General features: G+C 32.8%; 2 protein-coding genes across 3 annotated transcripts in view; one reads left to right on the top strand and one right to left on the bottom strand.

Annotated features, from left to right (window-relative positions):
• LOC134693893 (uncharacterized) overlaps nucleotides 1-15,339 on the top strand; it is a 33,822-nt gene extending 18,483 nt beyond the window's left edge. The window contains exons 1-4 of one of the 2 annotated variants that reach the window (XM_063554838.1): nucleotides 6,538-7,108; nucleotides 10,801-11,091; nucleotides 12,395-12,641; nucleotides 14,455-15,339. In XM_063554838.1, coding sequence (XP_063410908.1) covers nucleotides 6,962-7,108; nucleotides 10,801-11,091; nucleotides 12,395-12,641; nucleotides 14,455-14,912 — 1,143 coding nt within the window. In that variant the 5' untranslated portion in view covers nucleotides 6,538-6,961 and the 3' untranslated portion in view covers nucleotides 14,913-15,339. Of the gene's footprint in view, nucleotides 1-6,537; nucleotides 7,109-10,800; nucleotides 11,092-12,394; nucleotides 12,642-14,454 lie in introns of those variants that run through there. The other variant, XM_063554839.1, reaches the window with a different exon arrangement.
• On the bottom strand, nucleotides 1,474-5,598 carry LOC134693892 (uncharacterized protein K02A2.6-like). The gene has a single exon (XM_063554837.1). It carries the CDS (start codon nucleotides 4,719-4,721, stop codon nucleotides 1,746-1,748), a length of 2,976 nt encoding a protein of 991 aa, XP_063410907.1. The 5' UTR covers nucleotides 4,722-5,598; the 3' UTR covers nucleotides 1,474-1,745.
• Nucleotides 15,340-24,663: the final 9,324 nt, after the last annotated feature.

Raw genomic sequence — 24,663 nt, forward strand, 5'->3', positions numbered from 1 at the left:
GTTGTTTGCAATTGCAAAGAACTCATCAATTTGTGATTTGTTGCACTCTGTAATCATGAAACCATCGTCACGATATTGACAAATCATACGAATGCTATTTTTAAATTGAAATCTGTCTAAGATTTTTGTAAATATTGTTGACAGATACAGATCGGTGGCAGTGGGTGATAATATTCCACCTGGTGGCGCCCCTTTAACTTGTTTATATAAAGTCCCATTAAATTGGAACTCATTGTTTTCTAATAAAATGTTTGCAAAAGATATTAGATCTGATTTGTTTGGTACTTTAAACTTATACTTTGTTCGATCAATTTGATTTAAGAAATTCTTGGTTGTATCTAGTAACTTCTCGATATTCATGTTTGTATACATTGAAGTTACATCATTCATAGGCAATTAGTGTACAGCTACGTACACAGGTCTTTGACTCTATCCTATTGATAAAATCTTTTGTGTCTTGAATGTAAAACTCTAGTTTCCTCAATAAAGGTTTTAATATTAAATGTAAAAACTTTTCAATTCTTCTGAAACCAACTGAAACGTATCAGTACCTCCCAATTACAAGTGCACATCATAAACATACTTTTAGAAGTATAATTACAGGTGAAACAATTCGTCACATCACAATAACAACGAAGCTGATCTCAACAAACATCTTCTGACTTTGGAGAATGTACTTATAGATAGAGGCTATGATAAGTTGGAAACTGCAAAAAAACCCATTAAAGATGTAAAACACAAGATTAAACGATGCAGTACTCTGTCAGATAATTTTAGACAAAGGGAAATTCCACTTACACTAGTAACTAAATATAACCCTACAGTTATAAATCTTAACAGAGCTATTAAGAAGCATTGGCAAATTTTGCAAAGAGATGAATATTGTAAAACAATATTTAAACAGATGCCTATCATTGCGTATAAACGCAGTAAAAATTTAAAAGAGCACCTAGCAAAAACAAGACTTTTAAATAGGGAGACTTTTGAGAAGGGACCCTTGCTAAAATAAAACTTAGCTAAAAAATCCCGAAACACCGTTAATTAATTCTATATATATTTCTAGTACAAAAAGGCAATTAGTCATTACGACTCTATAAAAACGGTGTCAAGTTTTGAGGTATAAGAATGTATGTTGGTGATGGGAATCTTTGCATTTGTGGAAAGTTTACACAAATGTTTGTTAATGTGGTTAATTTTGATATACGCGGGATATCTATTCAGTCGCTGCATTTTGTTAGTTTTTTCTGTGATTAGATATTTCATTGGTCAAAAAAAATTTTAAACTTATAAGCTTTCTTCTGATTGGTTACGCTGGATATAGAATTTCGAATTTCGAATCTCGAAATTAAGATATTTGAATCTCTAATTTCGAATATCGGATCTCGCATGATCCTTCTGGGCTTTCGTAGATAAGGCTATCATTACGAGTGTGAATAGTAAATTCCACAAAATTGATTTGTATCAAAAATTCACAAACATATAAATCAACATCAAACCTAACTGATACATCAGAAAGAGCACAGGATTATTATGCCTGTAACACAGCTCTTTAACGCACATAATCATCGAGATGTTTTGGTGTTTGTTTTTCTCGTGATGATCTTCTCAATGGTGTGTTTGGTATGTCATCATCAATGATTTCTTCTATTTCCTCATCCGTCATTATGTTAGATTTCCCAACCTTTTTGAAGTGTGACGAATTGCGAGTGATATCTTTTTGTTGTTCGTTCGTTGCCGTAATCATACTACCCTTTTTTATTCTTAATTGTTAATGGTTGAGGATTGTACGGGGTAGATAGTTTATCTTTCTTTTCCTGTTTAACTAGTACGGTATCTCCTACTGTAAAATCAGGTACTTTTACTGAATGTTTTTTCTCGAAGTATGATTTCATTTTAATTTTGTTCTTGTGGTCTTCTTTTCGAACTTCACTGTCGGCTTGGTTATTTATTGAAATGTTCGGCATTTTTGTATTGATCTTCCTTCCAAATAAAAGTTCTGCCGGGGACACGTTAGTTGTTGAGTGTGGTGTTGCTCTATAATTGCGAAGAAATGTGTGTATTTCTTGCTTCCAACTGCGATGTTCCGTTTGAGCTGCACGAATTGCTTTCCCTATAGTTCTCATAAATCTTTCACTTTCCGCGTTAGCGCGAGGCCATAACGGAGTTATTTTGCGGTGCTTAAAACCCATGTTATCAGCAAAATTTCGGAACTCTCCTGAATTAAACGGCGGTCCGTTGTCTGTTTTCAGTTCTTTCGGTATTCCAAAAATTGAGAAAGTTTTGTCTAATAGAGGTATGACAGATTTTGCGGTTAAACTGGTTAAGGTTTCTATTACAGGATACCTTGAGTATTCATCAATTATTACCATAACGTAATATCCATTCGAAAATGGTCCACAAAAGTCCATGCTGAGATTCTCCCATACATTATTCGGTATCTCAGACATTTGTAACGGTTCGAAAACATTTTTCGGGGTTGACGCTAAACATGGTATACATGATTTACACGTTTGTTCTACTAGTTTGTCTATTCCAGGGAAGTATACCTTTTCACGTAATAACTGTTTTGTACGTACTATGCCCTGGTGTCCTTCATGTGCAAGGTCAATTACACGCATCTGTAACTCTTTCGGAATGACAATTCTATTATCATGAAGTATGATCTCCATATCATTAACGGGAACGATTGTTAATTCGTATTTTAATCTTGAGAATGTATCTAGCGTATTACTCTCATACTTGTCCCACCTGTTTGATTTTAATGCAGTAATTACGGTTTGCAGATCTTTATCTTTTTGTGTACTTTCAGCTATCTCATTAAGGGTCATTGCCTTCGGCACAGCGTTGTCAGTTAAATATCGGACATATTCTTCAGCTAATTGAGAATGTTTACATGCGATTGATGTATTCGGTGTCGGATGTCTTGATAAATAATCAGCTGCGTTCACCTTTCCTGGTTTATACTGTACTTTGAAATTATATCCCTGTAATCTTAATCTCCATCTTTCAATTCGTGCTGGTGTTTTTGCCTTTGGACTGTTGAATATAGTTTCAAGCGGTTGGTGATCGGATACCAATGTAAATGATTGTCCGTACAAATAAAGGTGAAAATGTTCAATTGCCCATACAATTGCTAATGCTTCCTTTTCTGTTTGCGAATAGCGTGTTTCAACGTCTGTCAATGATCGGCTTGCGTATGCGATAATTTTTCCATTTTGTGTTAATAATCCAGCTAATCCAACGGGACTTGCATCTACTATCAACATTGTTTCTTTGTTAGGGTCAAAGTATGACATCACACGGTCAGCAACAAGTTCATTCTTTAGCTTGTCAAATGATTCCTGTTGTTCAGATGTCCATTCCCACTTGGAATTCTGCTTTGTTAATCTGCGGAGCGGTTCAGTAATAGTTGAGTAATTTGGAATGAAACGTCCTACATAATTGGTCATTGCTAAGAAACTACGAATTTCACTTACGTCTTTCGGTATTGTCGTGTTCCTGATAGCGCTTATTTTTCTTGGATCGGCTGAAATGCCATCTGCACTGAAAATGTGACCATAGAATTCAAGTTTGTTCTTATTAAATTCACATTTTGCCTTATTTAATGTCAAGTTCTTCTCATTAAGTCGTGCAAATAGTTTTTCCAATCGTTTATCATGTTCGTCCTGGTTCCTTCCAAATACGATAATATCATCGGATATATTTCGGACTCCATCTAATCCTTCAAGTGCATTACTCAGTGTGTTTTGGAATAACTCTGCGGCTGATGAAACACCAAAACTGAGTCGTTTATATCTCCGTAATCCTACGTGTGTCGTGAAGGTTGTGATGTTCCTGGATTCTTCGTTTAACTCCAATTGATGATATCCACTTCGAAGGTCCATTTTCGAGAATACTTTAGATCCGTTTAAATCCAAGATCATGTCATCGAGTGTTGGTGTAATATGACGTGAACGCAAAATAGCTTTGTTCGGTTCCCTCATATCCACGCATAGTCGAATTTCGTTTTTGTTTTTCGGTTTAGGGGCCACAACTATCGGGGACACCCAAGGTGTTGGTCCATCCACCTTTTCTATTATATCCTGTTTTTCGAGTTTCTCAAGTTCTGCTTCTACTTGCTTTCGAATGTGAAACGGAATTCGCCTATGTGGTTGAATTACAGGTTTGATACTTCCATCAATATGAATTTTCACTTTTTCATCTTTTAATTTTCCAATTCCATGGAACACATCGCTATATTTATTGCATAATATTTCATGTTTATCTGCTACTGTCGAAATGACTGGCACTATGCTTAAGTCAACAGATGTATCATAGGATAATAAATTCCCGTATCTTCCTTTCATCACATACACCGGTGCGGTTTTTATTTTATGGTCAGTCTCTATTGTAGCGTGAAATTTTCCCATTAATTTCAAGTTTTTATCTGATCCATATGCGAAGACTTTAGTGTCAGCGTGAGAAAGTTTGGGTTTACACTTGATGTTCTCGAATGTGCTTTCATCAATAACATTAATACTTGATCCTGTATCAATTAAAATATCCACATAAGAATTATTGATTTTCACGTTGATTTTCGGTTGTCCTTTATGTACTTTATTCACAGTATTTTCTCGTAATCCAAAAACGTAACAATCGTCAGAACTGCTATCACGATCATCATCATGTTCGTAATTGTCAACTTTGTTTACTTTTCGTTTAAAAGTGCTAGTTCCATCCATACGTTTGGATCTACACACAGAAGCGAAATGATTCAACTTTTTACATGAGTTGCAACTTTTTCCAAATGCCGGACACTTGTTTGCATGTGGAAAGTCACCTCCACAGTTTCTGCAAGTATTGGTAGTCCTTTTCTTTACGTTTTGGTCAGTTTGTGTCTGTAGAAATCGTGGTCCGTTTCTGCGTTTTCCAACTCCTTTTCTCACAGCATTTGCGGATTGTTTGTCTGATTGTTCAATTTCCGTTGCCTGCTTTTCGGAAAGTTCTAACGCTCTAGCTGATGAAATTAATCCTTCAAGGGTCGTGTCTTCCCTAAGAGCCTTTCGTCTTAGTCTAGTTGAATGACAACCTTGGATAATTTGCGATTTTACTTCTTAAGATGTTTCAGTAAATTCACAGTTTACAGCTAGCTGGCGTAATCTTGTATGAAAACTGTCGATAGTTTCATCAGATGTTTGTTTGGCTTGCCTAAATTTGTAGATTTCGTATTCTGTATTCTTTTTCGGAGCAAAGTAAGCGGTTAACTTCTGTTTAGCGGCATCAAAGTCTTCTCCTGTATTTTCAAGGGTATCAAAGACTTCGTTGACATCTTCTCCAGCGTAATGCAGCAAGAGTGCTCTTTGTCGTTTGCTGTCCTTTATGTTTAATCCAATGAATAAATTTTCAAGTCTACTTATCCATTTACGCCACCTTATTTCAGCATTGTTTTCATGTACCGGAAAACTCGGAAAATTTGGCAAAGATGCAGCCATGGTTTAATTATCAGTGTCACTAATTAATAAATCCATAAAAATACATTTTTAACATTTCCAACTTTTGTTTTTATCCTCGTCGCCAATGTAACGTTGGTAGCCTATATATATTAAGTGAGAGACAAGCCATGTGTACTGGTTAACATACTTAAATATAATGCTAGAGCTAACTAATCAACACAAATACATAAAGCAATAAGACGCGACCTTATCTGCTATGTCCATCAACACAACACGTGCGTGAACTCTGAACTGTATAGATATTTATGAATGAATGAAAGTTACAATATTACAGAACAGTGCACAAGATCAGAGGCGCTGATTAATCAAAAAAAAAACTGTCCGTTGTGTGTAGTTCGATAGGTAGTTCGATTTGCTATCTACACTAAGCTGGTGTGCTGTGAGCTTAACGTTATAAAGGATATCAGGCTTATGATGATGCACGCTCGACGCGTGTTTCTTCTCTAAAGCCGCAGCATTGACGATAGAATCAAAAGAGTTAAAAGAGAACATAAAGTTTAAAATTGAATAGCATTAATTTCGAATAATTTGCCATGTTCAGCTTAAGGTTAACTACTAGTATTCATGGGGTTTGAATAAATAAAAGTTTTGTTAACAGTAGATTCATATTAATAGGTCTATTTCAAATCTATCAATGATAAGTTATGCCAACATAAAAATGCTGACAACAGTAATATTACCATTGATATAAATCAAAGATGAATCTAGCTCAAATATCTGAATTTATAACGACTTCAGTAAACGTTGCACTACTATACACCGTCAATTGGTGGAAAAATAAATGAGATGTAAAAACTTTATAACTTACATAGATAATAAGACCATGGAAGTAATATATAGTCCATGATAAAACCAACAAGAGTCAATCAATGGTTAGATTTGAAGACAAACAGTTAATGAGACACTATTGATACAATTGTATACTTAAGGTGAATGATACCACTCTCATTGTTCACAGTTCTTACTTATATACCATCATATTTATCTACATATAAATACAGATACCATTAAAGATAAGTTTGTCGTTGAGAGTTAAGGTATAAAGTCGATGATTTTCAGTTTAAATATTTGTACAACAATAACGTCAAACGACCGCCTAAATTAACACGGACACAGTACTTATTATTAAATGCAGTTAGTATTTAGCACTTAGTCAAGGCTTGTATGATTCTTCGGGTTGAAAGTTGGTTGTTAAGTTATATTAGAATTGGATATTTATACATATCTTTTCTGTTATTTCACCTTTGTTAGTCAAGAGGATTGACATTGTTTGGTTTAATTTTAACGTGTAAACGGTGTATAGCTTAGTCGGATTTTCCGCAACGAAATTCGGGAATCAAAGCTTGTTGGTTTCTATACCCCGAAGCAGACGAGCCACCACTTGAACAACCAGAGATTAAAATGCCTAGAAATTTTCTATACTTTGATTGACAGGACGAAACTACCACGTGTACAAAAAAGAAACCAAAATGCCGCGAAATTTCAAGACTGTGTTCTTATACATTTTGTTTCTAAAGAACGTGTTTTGTGAAGTTGAGCAGTCCATGTTTTACAGACAGACATGTCACCAAACAATTGTTAATAGAGACATACAGTCGTACACAGTCAGGAGTATTGTGAGTATAGATCCGAAACTATTAGGTTTTAACAGATGTGGTATCATGGCAAATTGTTCGACAATTGAAGTTTCTTCACTGACGCCATTAAATTCATTTCGAGATTAAATATTACTCATTTATGACACTTTTCTTTTCTTCCCAGATTTAATGATAATCTGTGTTTCTTTGTATTACACCGATAAAATACGAGGGCTGAAGGAATTTGGTAGGAAAAGTAAAAATATGGAAAATATCTATGGTAAACGTCTAACGGCGTTCTTCCGTAAACAAAAACTCACCCCATTTCATATACCTATGATAAATGCATATAGATATTTGCATTAGAAATATAGTCAATTTCTCATGAATTTATTTCACATCAGGCTAATTTTCAATTCAAAAACACTAGAAGTATGTGTTTACTTTGATGTTTTGACAATATTATTGCATTTTTCCCTTTCAGTGAAGCAAATCCATGAAAATGAGTAATATTAAAAAAAACTAATTGCTATGCTATAAATGCTAGGCGTCGTATAGTTGTACGATATATCAAGCAAACGATATGAAAAACGCTTAACTACAGATGTTGTCGAGAAAAATTTCAGTAAAATCGGAAAAGAAATGAGTTTAAAAGTTTATTTAAATTATATTTCCATATTAAAAAAACACCGGGAAAAATTGTAAAAAAAAGAATGGCTTTCCCCTTTTGATTTTTTAGTACAGAAAGCATTAGTCATTGTAAGTTTATCAAAGGTCTCGTTGGTGACATAGCATAGATGGTGGACACGTTTACTCAATTTACCTCAATTTTGTAATATCCATATTATCCAAACCCGGATTTGTTGTTTTTTTCCCCCAATCAGTCGATTTATGACTTTCGAACAGAGGTATACTACTGTTGCCTTTATTTATGCTTTATTGAAAACTGTGTAATTGTCTAAGTTTTCAGTACCTTATTTAAATATTCCTAGATGACTTTGTGCTAATATTTCACGATTTGTTTCACTTGAATATCAACTTTTAATGCTTCGAAGAAAATATAACCTCCATAAACAGTGGATTAAATTATAATTTGCAGGGAATAAGAATAAGAATAAGACTTTTATTAATTAAAAATCCAATCAATCGGATTGTTATTAAATAAACAAACCAACAACAAACAAATTAAATCAAAACACAATTAGACAGGCATATATAAATGACAAAACCGGTCGGTCGGCGTTTTGCATTTGCGCCGTTCTGCATTTCATCTGCGCCGATTTTTCCTTTCATTTAGGCCGATTTTTGTTTTCATTTGCGCCGATTTTTTACAGGTAAATAACAGGTAAATTACAGGTGAAATGATATAAGAAGATGTGGTATGAGTGCCAATGAGACAACATTCCATCCCAGTAATGTTATTTTCATTTATCATTAAAGACCTATTCCTTTAGCCAGTTGTACATATGTTATAATACACTTTGTCAATCATAACATGTATATGTTGTGTACAAGTTATCATTTTGTACAAATTATAATTTGTACAAAAAAATTGTACAAATTATAATTTGTATTTTGACTTTGTACAAATTATGATTATGATTTGTACAAAAAGTGCTTGTACAAATTACAATTTGTACAAAATTAGCCTCAATTTCACTTATAACTTGTACAATAATTTATCATATGGATATTGTGATAAAAAAGTGTTGATACCAACTATAAAAAATTTCAATGCTATTTTGAATGTCATATTGATTCATTTATATTGCCTTCAGGTTATGAATTGAATTCCTGTTCACTTGTCTTTCACATGGTTATGAACAAAAGTAAAAGTTAAGATGTTAAAAAAAATGTCTAGTATTGTTGATCGATAAATTCTTTCAAGAAGTTAGGCAATTTCCTGAGAATAACACATTTAAGCACAACCTTCTTTATACTAGGGACAAATTGAATGAGTTAATTTCTAAAGTTAATCGCCTTATCATGCTCTATTTGGTTCTGACCGAAAGATAGGTTTATCTTCATCTGCTTTGCACAAGGAACTTTTGCCAAATCTTGAAACTGAGGAAGATTTGAAGAAAGTGATTAAAGAGGTTTCAGAGGACAACGGTGAAATTGAGATTGATGGAACGGATGAAAACACAGATTCTGAATCAGGAGACTCAGAAAGAGAACTTAACGATTCTATATCAACTAGTACAACTATTGAAGTTGTATCAGCGGAAGTCGAAACCATAAACATTTGTGCAAAAAAAACGTGCATTGTCTGTCCAACAAATCCAAACAGATGTCCTGACAAGAAATACAAAACAGAAACTGAGTTAGTTATCAGTGTGTTTCATATTGATTCGTAATCAAAATTGAAATTATTTTTATCATTTGATTTGAAATTTATTATATGTAAAATATTGTACAAGTTGTAAGTGAAATTAAGCCTTATTTTTTACAAATTATAATATGTACAGACATTTTGTGTACAGATTATAATTTGTACAAAGTCCAAATACAAATTATAATGTGTACAGACAGTTTTTGTACAGATTATAATTTGTACAAAGTCAAAATACAAATTATAATTTGTACAATTATTTTGTACAAATTATAATTTGTACAAAATGATAACTTGTACACTACATATATAACTGTTGTCTCCTGCTTTAAATCAAGAAGTAAAAATCTAAGATAAAAGCACTTTGTTTATACTTAAATGACGAATTCAAAATATAATTACAGCATTCAAATCCATAAAACAGAATACATTGAAATCATAAATCTGTTCTTTCCGAGTATGTATAGGCAACACATCTAATATATTCCGTTCTGATGATTTCATTCTATATTTGGCGTAATTGTCGATAACGAAGGCCACATTTCCTGTGTCTGGCATACGTACTGGTGAGGTCATTTCTAGATATCGCGTTTTCTCACACGAAGCTATTACATCAAGAGTTCAAATGGTTAAGTTGAATTCATCCCTTCGTTAATTTTATGGACGCTATCACGAATTGGTTTACCGTAATGCCGAATTTGTACTTGTACGTTGTCTAAGAATGTATGACATTTGTCATCAGTAGGAGCGGAGCGTCAGACAATGTCAAACGTGAAGTATTCATCGATTTCATTTAGGGAAAGGAATGGTAACCCGAAACATTGGGATAGCCATTTACCAATTGCAATGTCACTTGATTTGTCCTTATACTATCTGCTCAGCCAATGTATAAGTATGAACTTACCTGTAACTTACCTGTAAATCCAATTAGGAAAAAAATATAAAATTCGGCGCAAATGAAAAAATGAAATCGGCGCAAATGAAAGAATGAAAAATTTCAAAATCGGCGCAAATGTCATACGCCCGACAAAACGATAGACGTTTAACAATACTAATATGTAGCATTGAAAAAGAAATAAAGATTATTAATATTAATTATATTATATACTATTTTTCACAGCCAGCCTACTCAATAAAATTATCAATTCAAATATTTATACGATTAAATATTACATAATAATTTCAGTCGACAATCACACACAATTCATATATTGACATAATAATTGTTTTTCAAATTATCCATTAAACTTATAGTGTTAACATTGATATTAAGTAAAATATCTAATTCTTCACAAGAAAATATAAAAACAACTTTGTATGCTTTACTCATTAAATTCAAACTGGGGACAATACTAGACATTTCATTTAACATTTTGATCCTAGTTTAATGAACTTTCAGGGTGAGTGTGCTTATCTTTGCATGATGGTTGATACGTGTGCTGTCATCACATACAATATCACCAACATTAACCAGGGACAAGGTCAATGTAATTTGAAAGAGGACGCAACAAACGCGTTCCCCTACCAATATGTAAGCACTACAGGCATGTGTGTTATGAAACGTGATGATATACAGCATGTACAGGGCGTACTAACACCTGAAGTAACAAGCACCTCATCGAACATTCTAGATACATCGGAGGCGGAGACAACTTTAAACCCGGTAACAGTAATCCCGTATTCCAATACTGTAAGTTGACTTTTTTTTCTTTTTTTCTTTCACGGTCATCCCATTCGTCTCAACTCGGCCGATTCCGTACCCTCGAAGGAGAGTAGCGGATTCTACCGAGGATTGCCGAATGACGGTCATCCGCTGTAAAAATGATCAGTGAACTTAGACGGGAATATCATTGGTAAATTTTAAAACAAAAAGATATGGTATGATTGCCTACGAGACAACTCTCCACCAGAGCCAAAATGACATACAGTAGATGGTCAGCAATTTAAAATGTCAGCGTAAGCTTGGCCTTCAACAATGAGTTAAATCTGTACAGCATATCAAGCTATACTTGGTTCCAAAATGACATGGCTCCATAATTTATGTCTATAAAATTGATCCCTACAACAGGTGTTTTGAGAGATTTGAGATTTATTCAAATGTTCAAACTTTATACAATTTTATATAATCGAATTTTGGATGAAACACCTCTTCTGTTCTGTTGGGTTTTTTTTTGTCTATCAATTAAAAGACATCATTTTGTCACGTGACTGTGACTTCATCTCCATTTTTGTTAATGATTACCCTGAAAACGGAATTTAGAATGACTCGAATTATGAAAAATGTTTTTCATCACCAGTGAAATTTCTGTTCTCCGCAAATGATTGGATGAAATTTAATTATGACGTTAGATATTCTTGATTTCTTCTGATTTTCCCTATTATGACGTCCAGAAAAAAAGCGATCATGCTGCAGCCCTGTGACGTCACATATAAAGAACACAACATTCTGCAAATCTTTGAAAAGGAATAATGAAAATCATTATCGGTCGTTCCACTGTATATTATCACAGTGCTCAGCTCTTACATGGCATTGAAAATCGGTATCATATGTCGCATCATCCGGCCCGAGATACCAATATCAGCGCTCATTCGACATAAAGCTTCATACTGGGACTTGCAGCTGATATTTTACAACATCAATATGCAGACAACCTATAACTCGTGTATCATGATATTTCTACACTCTCAACATTTTGATTTTGATTTTTTTTTTAAAGTTCGCCAAGCCTTGCGCTTTAAAATTTAACTGTCTCAAATGTAGAAATATCGTAACACTTGTTGCAGTGATAAAAAAAATGTAGAAGTGTGCACCACATTTTTCATATTATTTTTTCATATCTATATAAAATATTAAGCAAATGTTTCAACATACACTAAATTGTTCAATATTGATACATTACCACCCATTTCTATAATGAGAATATACTAATTGGTGTTACATATTTAAAAAAAGAATAATCATACGTCTATAATCCGTGTTTTTCTTGTTTCAGTCTATTATTGGTACAGTAGAAGTCATACAGAATCTATGTGATACATACACCTCTAATGACATTATTGTACTGACACGTGGTGGCATCTACGTCTATGACGAGTACGATGATTTGTGGACCAGTTCGGGGACATGCATGCCAGTGCAAGCATTCGAGGACATATTTAATGCCTACCCCAATCTACCGGATATAACAGAGATTGAAGCCATACATTCTACTAATACAGATAGAGTGGAATTATATGCCAGTAGGTTGAATTTTCGGTTATAACAAGAAGGCTTTGGAATTTTTGTTGTTGCATATGATATAATTATTGAAGAAGAGTCGTATGTCGACAACCAGAACGCGCGTTGTGCAGTAAAACAAGTTTGGTATTTGTATAACATTTAAATCTGGCCATTGAGATAATGCACACTTTTATATTCATGAAATTTTAATCATCATAAGACATTGTTATGATAGTTACAAAATTTCCTATACTATTTTAAAATAAGTAATGACAAGTCCGCAATTGATAATCATAAACCATATCTAGGCTTGGCGCCTTTTTTCAAAATTCTGTTCAATCTATAGATATAGGAAGATGTGGTGTGAGTGCCAATGAGACAACTCTCCATCCAAATAACAATTTAAAAAGTAAACCATTATGGGTTAAAGTACGGCCTTCAACACGGAGCCTTGGCTCACACCGAACAACAAGCTATAAAGGGCCCCAAAATTACTAGTGTAAAACCATTCAAACAGGAAAACCAACGGTCTAATAGTTTATTATGCAGCTAGAAGTATAATTTTCCGAATGAAGCAATATTTGATTAAAAATACTAGTTTTCGAAAATCTCCCCTGCTGATTTGCATGGACAGCTTTACCTTTGAATATCTTTCTATTACTGAAATGGGTACGGTTATTAATTTTATTTTAGGGCAATTAGACAATTTGAAGGAAGACTTCGACTGTTTCCCTTATAAATTGTATTCGCACACGAGCTCTTGTTAAATGTAGTCATTATATAATCTTTAAAAGCTACTTAATTTGGATTCACTTCAAGTATGATGATATACTTTTGAGGGTTCACTGAAAAACTTTAATAAATGCAAGATATTGAATAAACTTGGGCATATTACACTTATAACTAATGTAAACGCAGACTTCATTGTAAATTTGATCCTTATTTGACTTAATGCTTACCTTATCTTTGAGTATGATAAACCAAAATATGGGAGATTACTTCTCACAAAAATTAGAATAGATTCATATTCATTTGCAAATGAAAGCAGGAGATACAGCCATTTTGAGCAGCGGAAGGATTTTGAAAATCTTGTGGAGATTAAGTAGAATATGAAGTGCATTTCCTTTTTTTATTGTCCCCTTTATAAAAACCGACGTGAAAAGGTTTGATAGGTCTTAGATTTGATTAAAAATGATGATATAAATTCGGTAATGTATTTGTAATAAAGTTACAATTCAAACGCGTTGATTCTTTAAAAAGAAACCATGAGCTCAGAGGTTTCTTGTTCATGAATCAATGTTATTCCATTAATTCTGTAACTTAAACTATTGTGTTAATCTTCAAAATAAGACACATTCGAACTTATTTCTAAGTACAGGAATATACAAAGTTTATATGTTACAGGATTTTCTAGCACGAAAACTTATTCGTGGCACATCATGATTTACTCGCATAGAGATTTACGAATAAACATCTGGGAAATTATGTAAGAAACTAAAAATTCATACTATATTTGCAAAACAAAAACGGAAAATTGAATGTAGTAATTTTTGTTTGAAGTATGTGAAAAAGCCTATTATAATAAGAAACATTCACAATTATGTTCGCTCAATATGGAAAAGGAGTAACAGGAGTCTTAATTTTTACAAATAAAGCAAATATTTATTGTTTAACTTTATTTGTTCAATAGTTGTCTGGGTTGCTGGACAAGTCTTTAATATTGAAAAAATGATTACCACTTCTCAGGTGTAATTATTTGATATGTTATGCCATATACCATAGCCTTTTTTCGCTTTTCAAACTTTAAAAAAATCGATCGTCTTTCCATTTCAGATAATTATGTGTGGTCATTTCTTTTCGCTGCTGGTTCACTCCAGTATACAGACCCTGGATATCCAATGACGTATACACAACACTTAAAACAGAAGACAAATAGACCATCGCTTAATTATTCTATAACCCATCCTTTGTGGGCAATACAGCGTGGGGTTTACGGAAACCAGGAAAGGTATTTCTATGAAAACGGCAAGATACATTTGTATTCGATTTCTCAACCATACTATATCCAAATGACAGTAACGCAGAAATACTACAATGCCAACAATATCAATTTGAATCCTTGGATTAAACTGCCACCAAATGTAGCAGATATACTTCTGATACCGGCGCAATGGAACAATTACATAGTGTTGACGTCAGACGGGCAATGTCATGAATACGTCATCAATTATGTAGTAAATTTAAATGATCCAGCAGTCAGCATAAATTTTTTAGGCAATATTGTATTTTGAATTTTCATTTTGTGATTCAAATATGAGTTATGCAGTGAAATATGTGAACTCAATCTTAAATTGAATGTTTCTTAAACAAAAATTACCTTATGCATAGAAAGTATTTGATGTATTTTTATTTATTGCATTATTGTGGAATGCTCAATTATCCGTCTGGATATATGAATAGTTGATCGTATTTTTCTTCACATGTGATATTTTTCGAAGGAATGTTTAGCTAGCTATAAAACCTGATTCAATCCATCACTTTTTACATAAGAAAATGCCTGTACCAGGTCAGGATTATAACAGTTGTTATCCATTCGTTTGATCGTGTTTGAGCTTTAGATTTTGCCATATGATTATGGACTTTCCGTTTTGAATTTTCCTCGGAGTTTAGTATTTTTGGTAATTTACCTTTTGCTTATATTAAAATGATTTTTTAAAACTAAATAAAACGATATATGAAAAATCTTGCATGTCTACTTTATTATCAAAATCGCTTACGTGTACGTCATGATGTATGTAACGTAACAATGTATGCAGAAGGTAGAAAAGTATTTCCAGGTGTGTTAGGTAAATAAACATAAGTATACCGCTGTTAGAAATTTTAAAATCGATAGGGAAAAAACAAATCCGGGTTACAAACTAAATAAAGGCAACAGTAGTATACCGCTGTTCAAAACTCATAAATACATAGACAAAAAACAAAATCGGGGAAACAAACTAAAACCGAGGGAAACGAATTAAATATAAGAGGAGAACAACGACATAAAACTAAAATGTAACACACACAGAAACGGACCGAGCATCAGACAAAATCCCCAAGAATAACAAATATAACATCAAAACCAAATACATAAATTTGGGATGGACAAGTACCGTGACAAGTCTTATCGCAATGTGAATTTACACTCAAAAATTAGAGAAAACAAACGACACAACGTTAAAATGTACTACACACAGAAACGAACTATAATATATCAATGGCCATATTCCTGACTTGGTACAGGGGTAAAACTGAGGGAAACGCATGCAAGCAAAGCTCTGATTCCTTTCAAGGATTTGGCTATACTTTATGGACCTTTTGGATTATAGCTCTTCATTTTTTATATAAGCTTTGGATTTAAAATATTTTGGCCACGAGCATCACTGAAGAGACATGTATTGTCGAATTGCGCATCTTGTGCAAGAAAATTGGTACCGTTAATTTTATTATATAAGAGAACTACGACACAACAAAACATTAAAATGTAACACACATAAACACGATCTATAATGTAACAAAACAATAAACTCGTACAATTTTTTTTCTGTAAATCTGTAAAGAGAAAAAGATTAAAAAGGAACACTCAAAACTCGTATTTTGAGTTTGACAGAACTATGTCAAGGAAACGAAAAATGACAACTAGACAATCAGCAGTCTGCTAAACACTGAAACTAAAGACCGAGACCACTGAATAAGATATATGGGACAAAAAAGGCGGGAAATATCAATGAGGTAATCAAAACTCGATAAGTCGAAGGAAGTCCGGCAATGAAATGTCATGAACATAACCTATCTAAAGGCTCCTCCTCCACCTGTGTAACTGTCGTGTTTGTTGATCATTGTCATTGCAAGTTCATTTATAAATGTAAATTCGGGAGATGGAGACATACATAATTGTGGATAAGACAATTTGTACAAAAATAACTGGAAAGAAATGCTGATGGCCGTAAAACTATTGAAAAGATAAAATCAACTTCACCACAAGGAACTCTTGGTGAAACATATCATTGTAAGCAGGCATTCCCTATCTGGAATATGGCAGTTGTTATCTTATAGTTCGTGTCTGTGTGTTTTGCATTGTCTTTTGTTTTTTTTGCACTTCAGTGTTCTCTTATTTCGTTGTTTTCCGCTTATAGTTGATATTTTTCCCTCGATATCAGTTTGTAACTGATTTGTTTTCTTTCAAACGGTTTATGACTTTCTAACAGCGGTATACTACTGCTGCTTTTATATATTATATAATATCTTCTAGGAGAACACATATACAGGCACTGTTGTATTTTTTGCTGCATAGAAACAGAAAATTTACATGATTATCTTCCTTTTTCGTAAAGTATTTTTTTCACAAAACCTTAATAGAGGCGAATTTAGAGGGGAAAGTGGGCTCGGGTTTAGTTGTTGAGATTGAGAAAAAGAAAAGAAAAAAGATTCCAAAAGAACACTCAAAACTCGCATTTTGAAGAGAGGCCGACAAAGTAGTGTAAAAAACACGAAAATAGACAAAAAGACGAAGAACAGTTTTATAAACACTTCGTATAAACTGAAGACCGAGACGACCAAAAAAGACAAATGTGAATCTTTCTTCACTCTATTGGATACAAAATTACATAAGTTTCTTTATAATTAGTTATCAAAGGTACCAGGATTATAATTTAATACGCCAGACGCGCGTTTCGTCTTCATAAGACTCAACAGTGACGCTCAGATCAAAACAGTTAAAAAGCCAAACAAATACAAAGTTGAAGGGCATTGAGGACCCAACATTCCAAAAAGTTGTGCCAAATAAGGCTAAGGTAATCTACTTATAAATAAATTTTAATTGCTGGGTTTTCAAAGTACTCGTCAAAACTCTTTTCTTATTTATTAACATCAATTTTATCAAAGTCAAAGCCGAGCTTCAATGTTATTACTAAACCACATATTCTTGGAGTGAAATGAATTAGATGCGGATATTATAAAGTAAGATAACAAAAATAACGAGCTCTGAGGAAAATTCCTAATGGAAAGTCCCTTATCGAATGGCAAAATAAAAAGCTCAAACACATCAAACGAATGGATAACATCTCTCATATTCTAGACTTGGTATAGGTATTTTCATGTGTAGAAAACGGTGGATTGAACCTGGTTTCTATTGCTAGCGAAATCTATCACTTGTATGACAGTCGCATACAATTCCATTATATTGACAACCATGTGTGAACAAATCAAACAGACATATTAGGAATAAATGTTGAAAAAAATAGGAGTACAGCAGTCTTACGAGCTATGTCCTCGTTGTGTATTTGTATGCCCGCATCGCTTCTTGAGTTCATTTGGTAGTTAATTGATGAAAAATCACACAAAGGAGATTCTTAACTGTTTACTGGCCTTGCAGTTATATCATCAATATGGTAATATGGGTCAAGACCATTGATATAAACTTTGTACTCATAGACTTTTGTGTTGGATTATACCTGACAGACAAATCCATGCACGAGTTTGACCGAATCAAGACGATATTTTTGCTCCAGATGGTATTGTTTCAAAATAAGGGGTTGTTAATTTGATTCAAAAAGGTGACTACAATATAGTCGTCAACACGGAGACAATTGATAGTAAGGATCGTTTCATTCCATGACACAAGCAAACTTTCATGTTTGTCAATTTACAATTGATTCCAGAATGCGTCAGATAAAAGTGAAGAGAAGTCAAAATAACCCTTTTCAATTGACTGACAGTGCATCATCGTTGGCGGCTGTTTCATTATTATTGGAGGAGAGGTCCTGTTAACGTTCCGAATTCAACCGGGAAGACAAAAATGAAAATAAAAACATTTTTCATAAGACAAATGTCATCAGATTACTTACAAGATTAACTTTGTACCTGCAAAGGTAAATCTTTGTGCTCAAAAGCTAAGGTTGCAATGAACAAACTCTGTCCTGCACCGAACTTGTTCGTGTCAAAAAAAGGAAGTGTGTTGTAATGCTTATACGCGTACTGGATCCGGATATGATGACGAAGAGATTGATTCATATCCCTAATTAATGAAGACTAGAGGTATTGTATGTCGCTTTTAAAAGACAAGTTATATAAGGGTCACGACTGATTATAAATTACAGAATTAGCAAATTGGCATTACATTGTATTATTTTCCATCATTTTACTAAACCATTGATGACAACACTTTTTTATCAGGAAATCCCAATAAGAGCATGTGGGGGACTAAATCTAACACCAAACTGATAAAATTGAGAATGGAAATGGAGAATGTGTCAAAGAGACAACAAACCGACCAAATAAAAAAACAACAGCAGAAGGTCACCAACAGATCTTCAATGTAACGAGAAAATCCCGCACCCGGAGGCGTCCTTCAGCTGGCCCCTAAACAAATATATACTAGTTCAGTGATAATGAACGCCATACTAATTTCCAAATTGTACACAAGAAACTCAAATAATACAAGACTAACAAAGCTCCTGACTTGGGACAGGCGCAAAAATGCGGCGGGGTTAAACATGTTTGTGAGATCTCAACCCTCCCCCTACACCTATAACCAATGTAGAAAAGTAAACGCATAACAATACGCACATAAAAATTCAGTTAAAGAGAAGTCCGAGTCTGATGTCAGAAGATGTAACCAAAGAAAATAAACAAAATGACAATAATACATAAATAACAACAGACTACTAGCAGTTAACTGACATGCCAGCTCCAGACTTCAATTAAACTGACTGAAAGATTATGATTTCATCATATGAACATCAGGCACAATCCTTCCCGTTAGGGGTTTAGTATCATACCATCATAACATATATGAGAAGAACATAACCCGTGTCATGCCAACAACTGTTTTTAGAATAAATGTGTTTAGTTCCGACGCAAAGACCTAATCAGTGACTCAATATTAACGCCAAAATATGCAATCTTTAATGACTTGACAACAGTATCGAAATTATATCCCTTCTTAATAAGACTATTTAAAGGTTTTGTAAGTTTCTGAGGTGAATACTGACACCTTTGTGCTTTATAAAGAATATTTCCATCAAAAATTGGATGTGAAATACCTGAACGTATAAGAAGTCTGCATGTTTAGCTATATTTACGAATGATGTCTTTATACCGATGATAAAATTTAGTAAATGTTTTGACTAGTTTGTGATATCGAAAACCCTGGTGTAATATTTTTTCTGTAATACATACATTTCTTTCGTTAAAATCTAAAACATTGTTACATACAGGAGCAAATCGTACAAGTTGAGATATATTATAAACACCCTAAGATGGTGACAAGGGAACGTCACCATCTAAAAACGGATAATTAACGATAGGAAATGAAAAATCATCCCTTTTATCATAAATTTAAGTATTCAGCTTTCCGTTAGTGATAAAGATATCAAGATCGAGGAAAGGGCAGTGGATATTGTTAGTATTAGCTTTATTTAAAGTAAGTTCAGCAGGACAAATTTCATTAATATACATACTGAAGTCGTCATTATTGAGAGCCAAAATATCATCCAAATATCTAAAAGTGTTATTAAATTTGTTTATCAGATGTTGTTTTGATGGGTCTTTGCTTATTTTTGTCATAAATTGTAACTCATAACAATACAAAAAGAGGTCCGCAATAAGTGGTGCACAGTTATTCCCCATTGGAATTCCGATAATCTGACGATATACGGAATCCCCAAAGCGAACAAAAATGTTATTTAGTAAAACGTCAAGGGCATATATAGTATCAAAGCATGTCCAATTAATATAGTTTTTTTTGTTTATTGCTACTAAAAAATGACCTAAAAGAGTTTGAACATATATATTCACATTCTGATTTTTTGAATGCCCATTTAATTAGGTGTGTGAATTTTTTTTAATGAGAATGTGAGGCAATGTGGTTTACAGGGTAGAAAAATCAAAACTTTGAACAGATTCATAATCACCAATATAAGCATGCAATTTATCAAGTACTTCCAACGAGTTCTTGACACTCCAAAAGTAATTTATTCCACTATTTTCGAAGGCCTTATTTGAACAATTTATTATAAGGTTTTTAATTGTACCAAGTGTGCTGGTAAGAAGAATAGACAATTAAGTAGTTGAACAATGGCTTGAAGACGAAATAAATCTATATTTGTAAGGGGTTTTGTGTAGCTTCGGAAGCCAATACATACTTAAAGTTGGGACTTTCATTGGATTTTGCTCTGCTTGTAAAGCGGTGGCTAAAAGTTCATGTTTGTTACAGATTTCGTTTTCTGAAAATGGAGTCAGTTGGAATGTTGGTGAATTGGTGATTTCCTTTTTCAGAACCTCAATGTAAAATTTACGTCAAACAATAATAATATTATTAGCAGCTTTATCGGCCGGGACAAAAACAAATTCCTTGGCTAGTTCGTTTAGTTTATGTTTGATACGAGAAATAGGTTTATTGTGGTTATTGTTAATAGTAAAATGTTCTTTAAAATGTTGAATACGTATATCAACTATCTTCATTTCTGAATTAAAAAAAGAGTCCAAAGATTTTTTGTCAGCTTTTTCCCGTTTTATCCATTTCATACAGTAAGTATGGAGTGAGTCGTGGATGATATTACGACACTCATTCCAATTAATAATTGACGGAGGATATTTAGGTCCTTTACTGAGGAATGATTTTAACTCTTGGTCTTGAACGATGTTAAGATCTCCTGTTATAACATGGGAAATGGGTCCATAAATATATTCGGAATTACTGCAATTACATGAAGTAAGTGTATTTTCACTGATATTAACATCTTTACACAATTGACTATAATTAAACACAAATTTCCGGGTAGATTTCTAGTAAATATAACAAATAAGAGGTAGCTCAGTATTGTCAAAATATCCGGGGATTTTTTCTGTAACAGAATGGTAGTTACATATACCGGCAATATTTACAAAATCAAAGCCTTCATTGACATACTTAATTTTATTAAAATGTTTTTTATGATCTTCATGATTTTTATGACTTTGTTTTACACTCAGCCAAACGCTAAATTAAAACTTTTTTTTAAATCTCGCATTCGCCTCGGTTGACTATGGTATTGTTTTTTATAACTGATCTGTCCAGACTTTGCAAATACCCAATATATATTTATCTATAGCTGGATACTAATTTCCACAAAATACACAACCTTTTAGATGCATAATTAAAAACACTGTTCCAGCGCTTGAATTGTCTTTTTTTGCTACGTCATAAATGGAAAACAAATATAAGAAGGTTCCAGATCGACGCAAGTTTGTAATTGCAGCTCTTTATATAAGTAGTCGAATTTGTCGTTTTAACATCGTTTATAGCATATGCTTATGATTGAACAGTTTTTGTAGCATTCTATTGAATAAATATCAGAAAATTTCTCCTTTTTGTCCTTGTGGTTGAAATATTGATCTTTTTACGTCTGATCTTTGACCTCAATTTCACAAAAATGTGACCACTACGATTTTTTACGACCAAACATTTCTTATTGTACAGTTTTTCTCTTTACATATACGATATATAATAATCGTGACAAAACTATTGAAAAAATAGAAAAAAAAATGGGAACCATTTCAACAATTAATTTTATGATACAAGAAAGATAACTCATACTTAACTGAAAATAAATAACACAACTGGATGCAAATCACAAGTGGACAGTGGTTAGTGTGCATCATATTTATATTGTATATATGTATATGTATGTAATAATTAAATATGTGTACTATTTTATGATAATAGGAGTTTTTTTGTTTTTTTTTATGATTTCCAGATATTGTCGGGAGAGAAAATAACAACAAAATACAAATATTACTGTATGTCATTATATATATATTTATATTTATTTTATTATGAGTACATGTATGAATAGAATTAGGTTGCATTAATAATAATCATAATCGTTTAATATCAATTTAATCGTATACAAATATAAGTAAATGATTTTTGATTTTTGATTTGATTTGATTTTTTGTTGTTTTTTTTTTGTACTTTATTTTGTTTTGCTTTTTTTTCCTTTTTTGTTTTTGTTTGATTGTTTTTTGTATGGGGAGGGGGTGACACTGACATATCAAAATGTATAAACATGTATTGTATTCTTCTTTGATAGAAAAAAATGCACATAGATATTGTATGGGATGAAGAAGTACAAAATTAAGAATTATAAAAAAAAATATAATTTAGGTATTGGTTCTTCCGGAACATTAAAGTTTTAAAAACATGAAATCTGGTTGCAGTTCTAATTTTATTTCATTTATATGAACCAAAAAGGTATATGACAACTAATAAGCAGGAAACGTACAGTTTTAAGTAAACTTGTGTTGTATCTTTTCCATGCACGATCACATCCCACCTATTTGTCTATTTCTAATTACAATTGGTGGTTGCGAATAATCTACCATGCCCCTAAAAAGATGATACGTTTCAATGGCTCGTTGCACATAGAAAAACATTATACCTTTTTTGTCAGTCGGCTTTAAACCTCGGCTGGGACATTTGATTATATGAGAATGAGGCAACTTATTGGGATAATTTTTCTTACAGTCCTCCTGGTCAGTATTGTAGAATCTGGTAGGTAGATATATATATTCTTATAGTGTATAGTAGAAAGAAGATATGTATGATTGACAATGAGACACCTCTTATAAGAGCGTGATCTTCTGTTTGTTGATTTGGTTCACAGTTGTTTTGTCTTTTTGTTATCTAAAACTTTAAAAGCCTGTGAAAGTACAATTTACGGCCAAATTGCCCCTTGAAGGAAAAATATTTCAAACTATTTCTGATTTTCATAATTAAATGTTGAACGTATGTACCCATGTTAAACAATGTTGTTTTTCTATTGTTCGGAAATGTACAAAAAATGCGCCTACATCCACTCCATTTGAACTTTGGTGGATAATTGTCTCAATGGCAAACATACAACATCTACATGAGGTTAATATTCTGTGAGTTATGTAGCCATTAAATTATAGTAAATCCATTACACTATTGAAATTTGTCTGTTTGACTTGTCAAAATAATAAGTGAATAAAGTCATCAAAGATACTAGGGTTTCATTGTATACCTTTATTCAAAACCATACTCGGGGTAGGAAGAGGAGAGGACCTCACTATCAACGAAATCGACAAGGATGTCGTAAGTTAATTTATCATAGATTCAAAGATTGAAATGACGTACGATATGCGGTCGTTTCGTCTACAACGGACTTACAAGTGACGTACGAATACAAAAGGGAGAAAGGTCAAATAAAGTACGAAATATTGAGGACCCAAACTTACTACATGTTTTTTCCAAATACATCTAATGTAATCTATGAATCCTAGTATATAGTGAGACAGTCGACAAAACAAATGTAGGAATAGTAAGTGAATTGTATGTTTATTTGTTCGCTGGTAAAAATAACAAGTATTTTGGTCGATGCTTATGTTTTATATTTATTTTCTAAAATATGGTTAACAATAAACATGTTTTGCTACAATCTTGCATATATCGCTTTAAAGATCTTTAAAGATATGTCTCTTGAACATGGTCCAACTATGTCAATAATGCTTATAAAAAATGTTGAAGTAAAATGTAATGACAGCCAGCAATGCTTACATTTGTTGTTAGTTTTACAGAACTTAAACAGACCACAATCTTTGTTTTTTGCAATCAATTTCTATATACATGACTTTTATAAATCTGACTATATTCCAAATTTGAAAACATAATTACGAACTAGTATGCCAATTTGAATTTGTAACATGGAAAAAACTGTTTAAAACAGTCCATCTTACATCTTTTTTTTACGTTTATCATAACTTTAATTGATGTTGCTTATCGTGTTGTTGTTGTTTAAATTATGCAATGAATAAATGTGAAGATCTTCTCGTCAATTAATTTCAAGTTAGTGCTAATTGTTAATTCAAGTTAGAAAGACAAATAGTTTTTCTAATAACTTACAGGGGGTTAGGGTATAACTATTTCTAGTCAGCAAGGTTTGATTATAAATATATAAGCAACATATTTATCATTTTATCCAAATAAAATTATGACGGGAG

This window comes from Mytilus trossulus, chromosome 12 (genome assembly GCF_036588685.1).
Source record: "Mytilus trossulus isolate FHL-02 chromosome 12, PNRI_Mtr1.1.1.hap1, whole genome shotgun sequence".
Taxonomy (NCBI): Eukaryota; Metazoa; Mollusca; class Bivalvia; order Mytilida; family Mytilidae; genus Mytilus; species Mytilus trossulus.

Bases quoted from the DNA above. Each gene is read 5' to 3' on its own strand.
- LOC134693892 (XM_063554837.1), bottom strand. From the start codon at position 4,721: ATGGATGGAACTAGCACTTTTAAACGAAAAGTAAACAAAGTTGACAAT.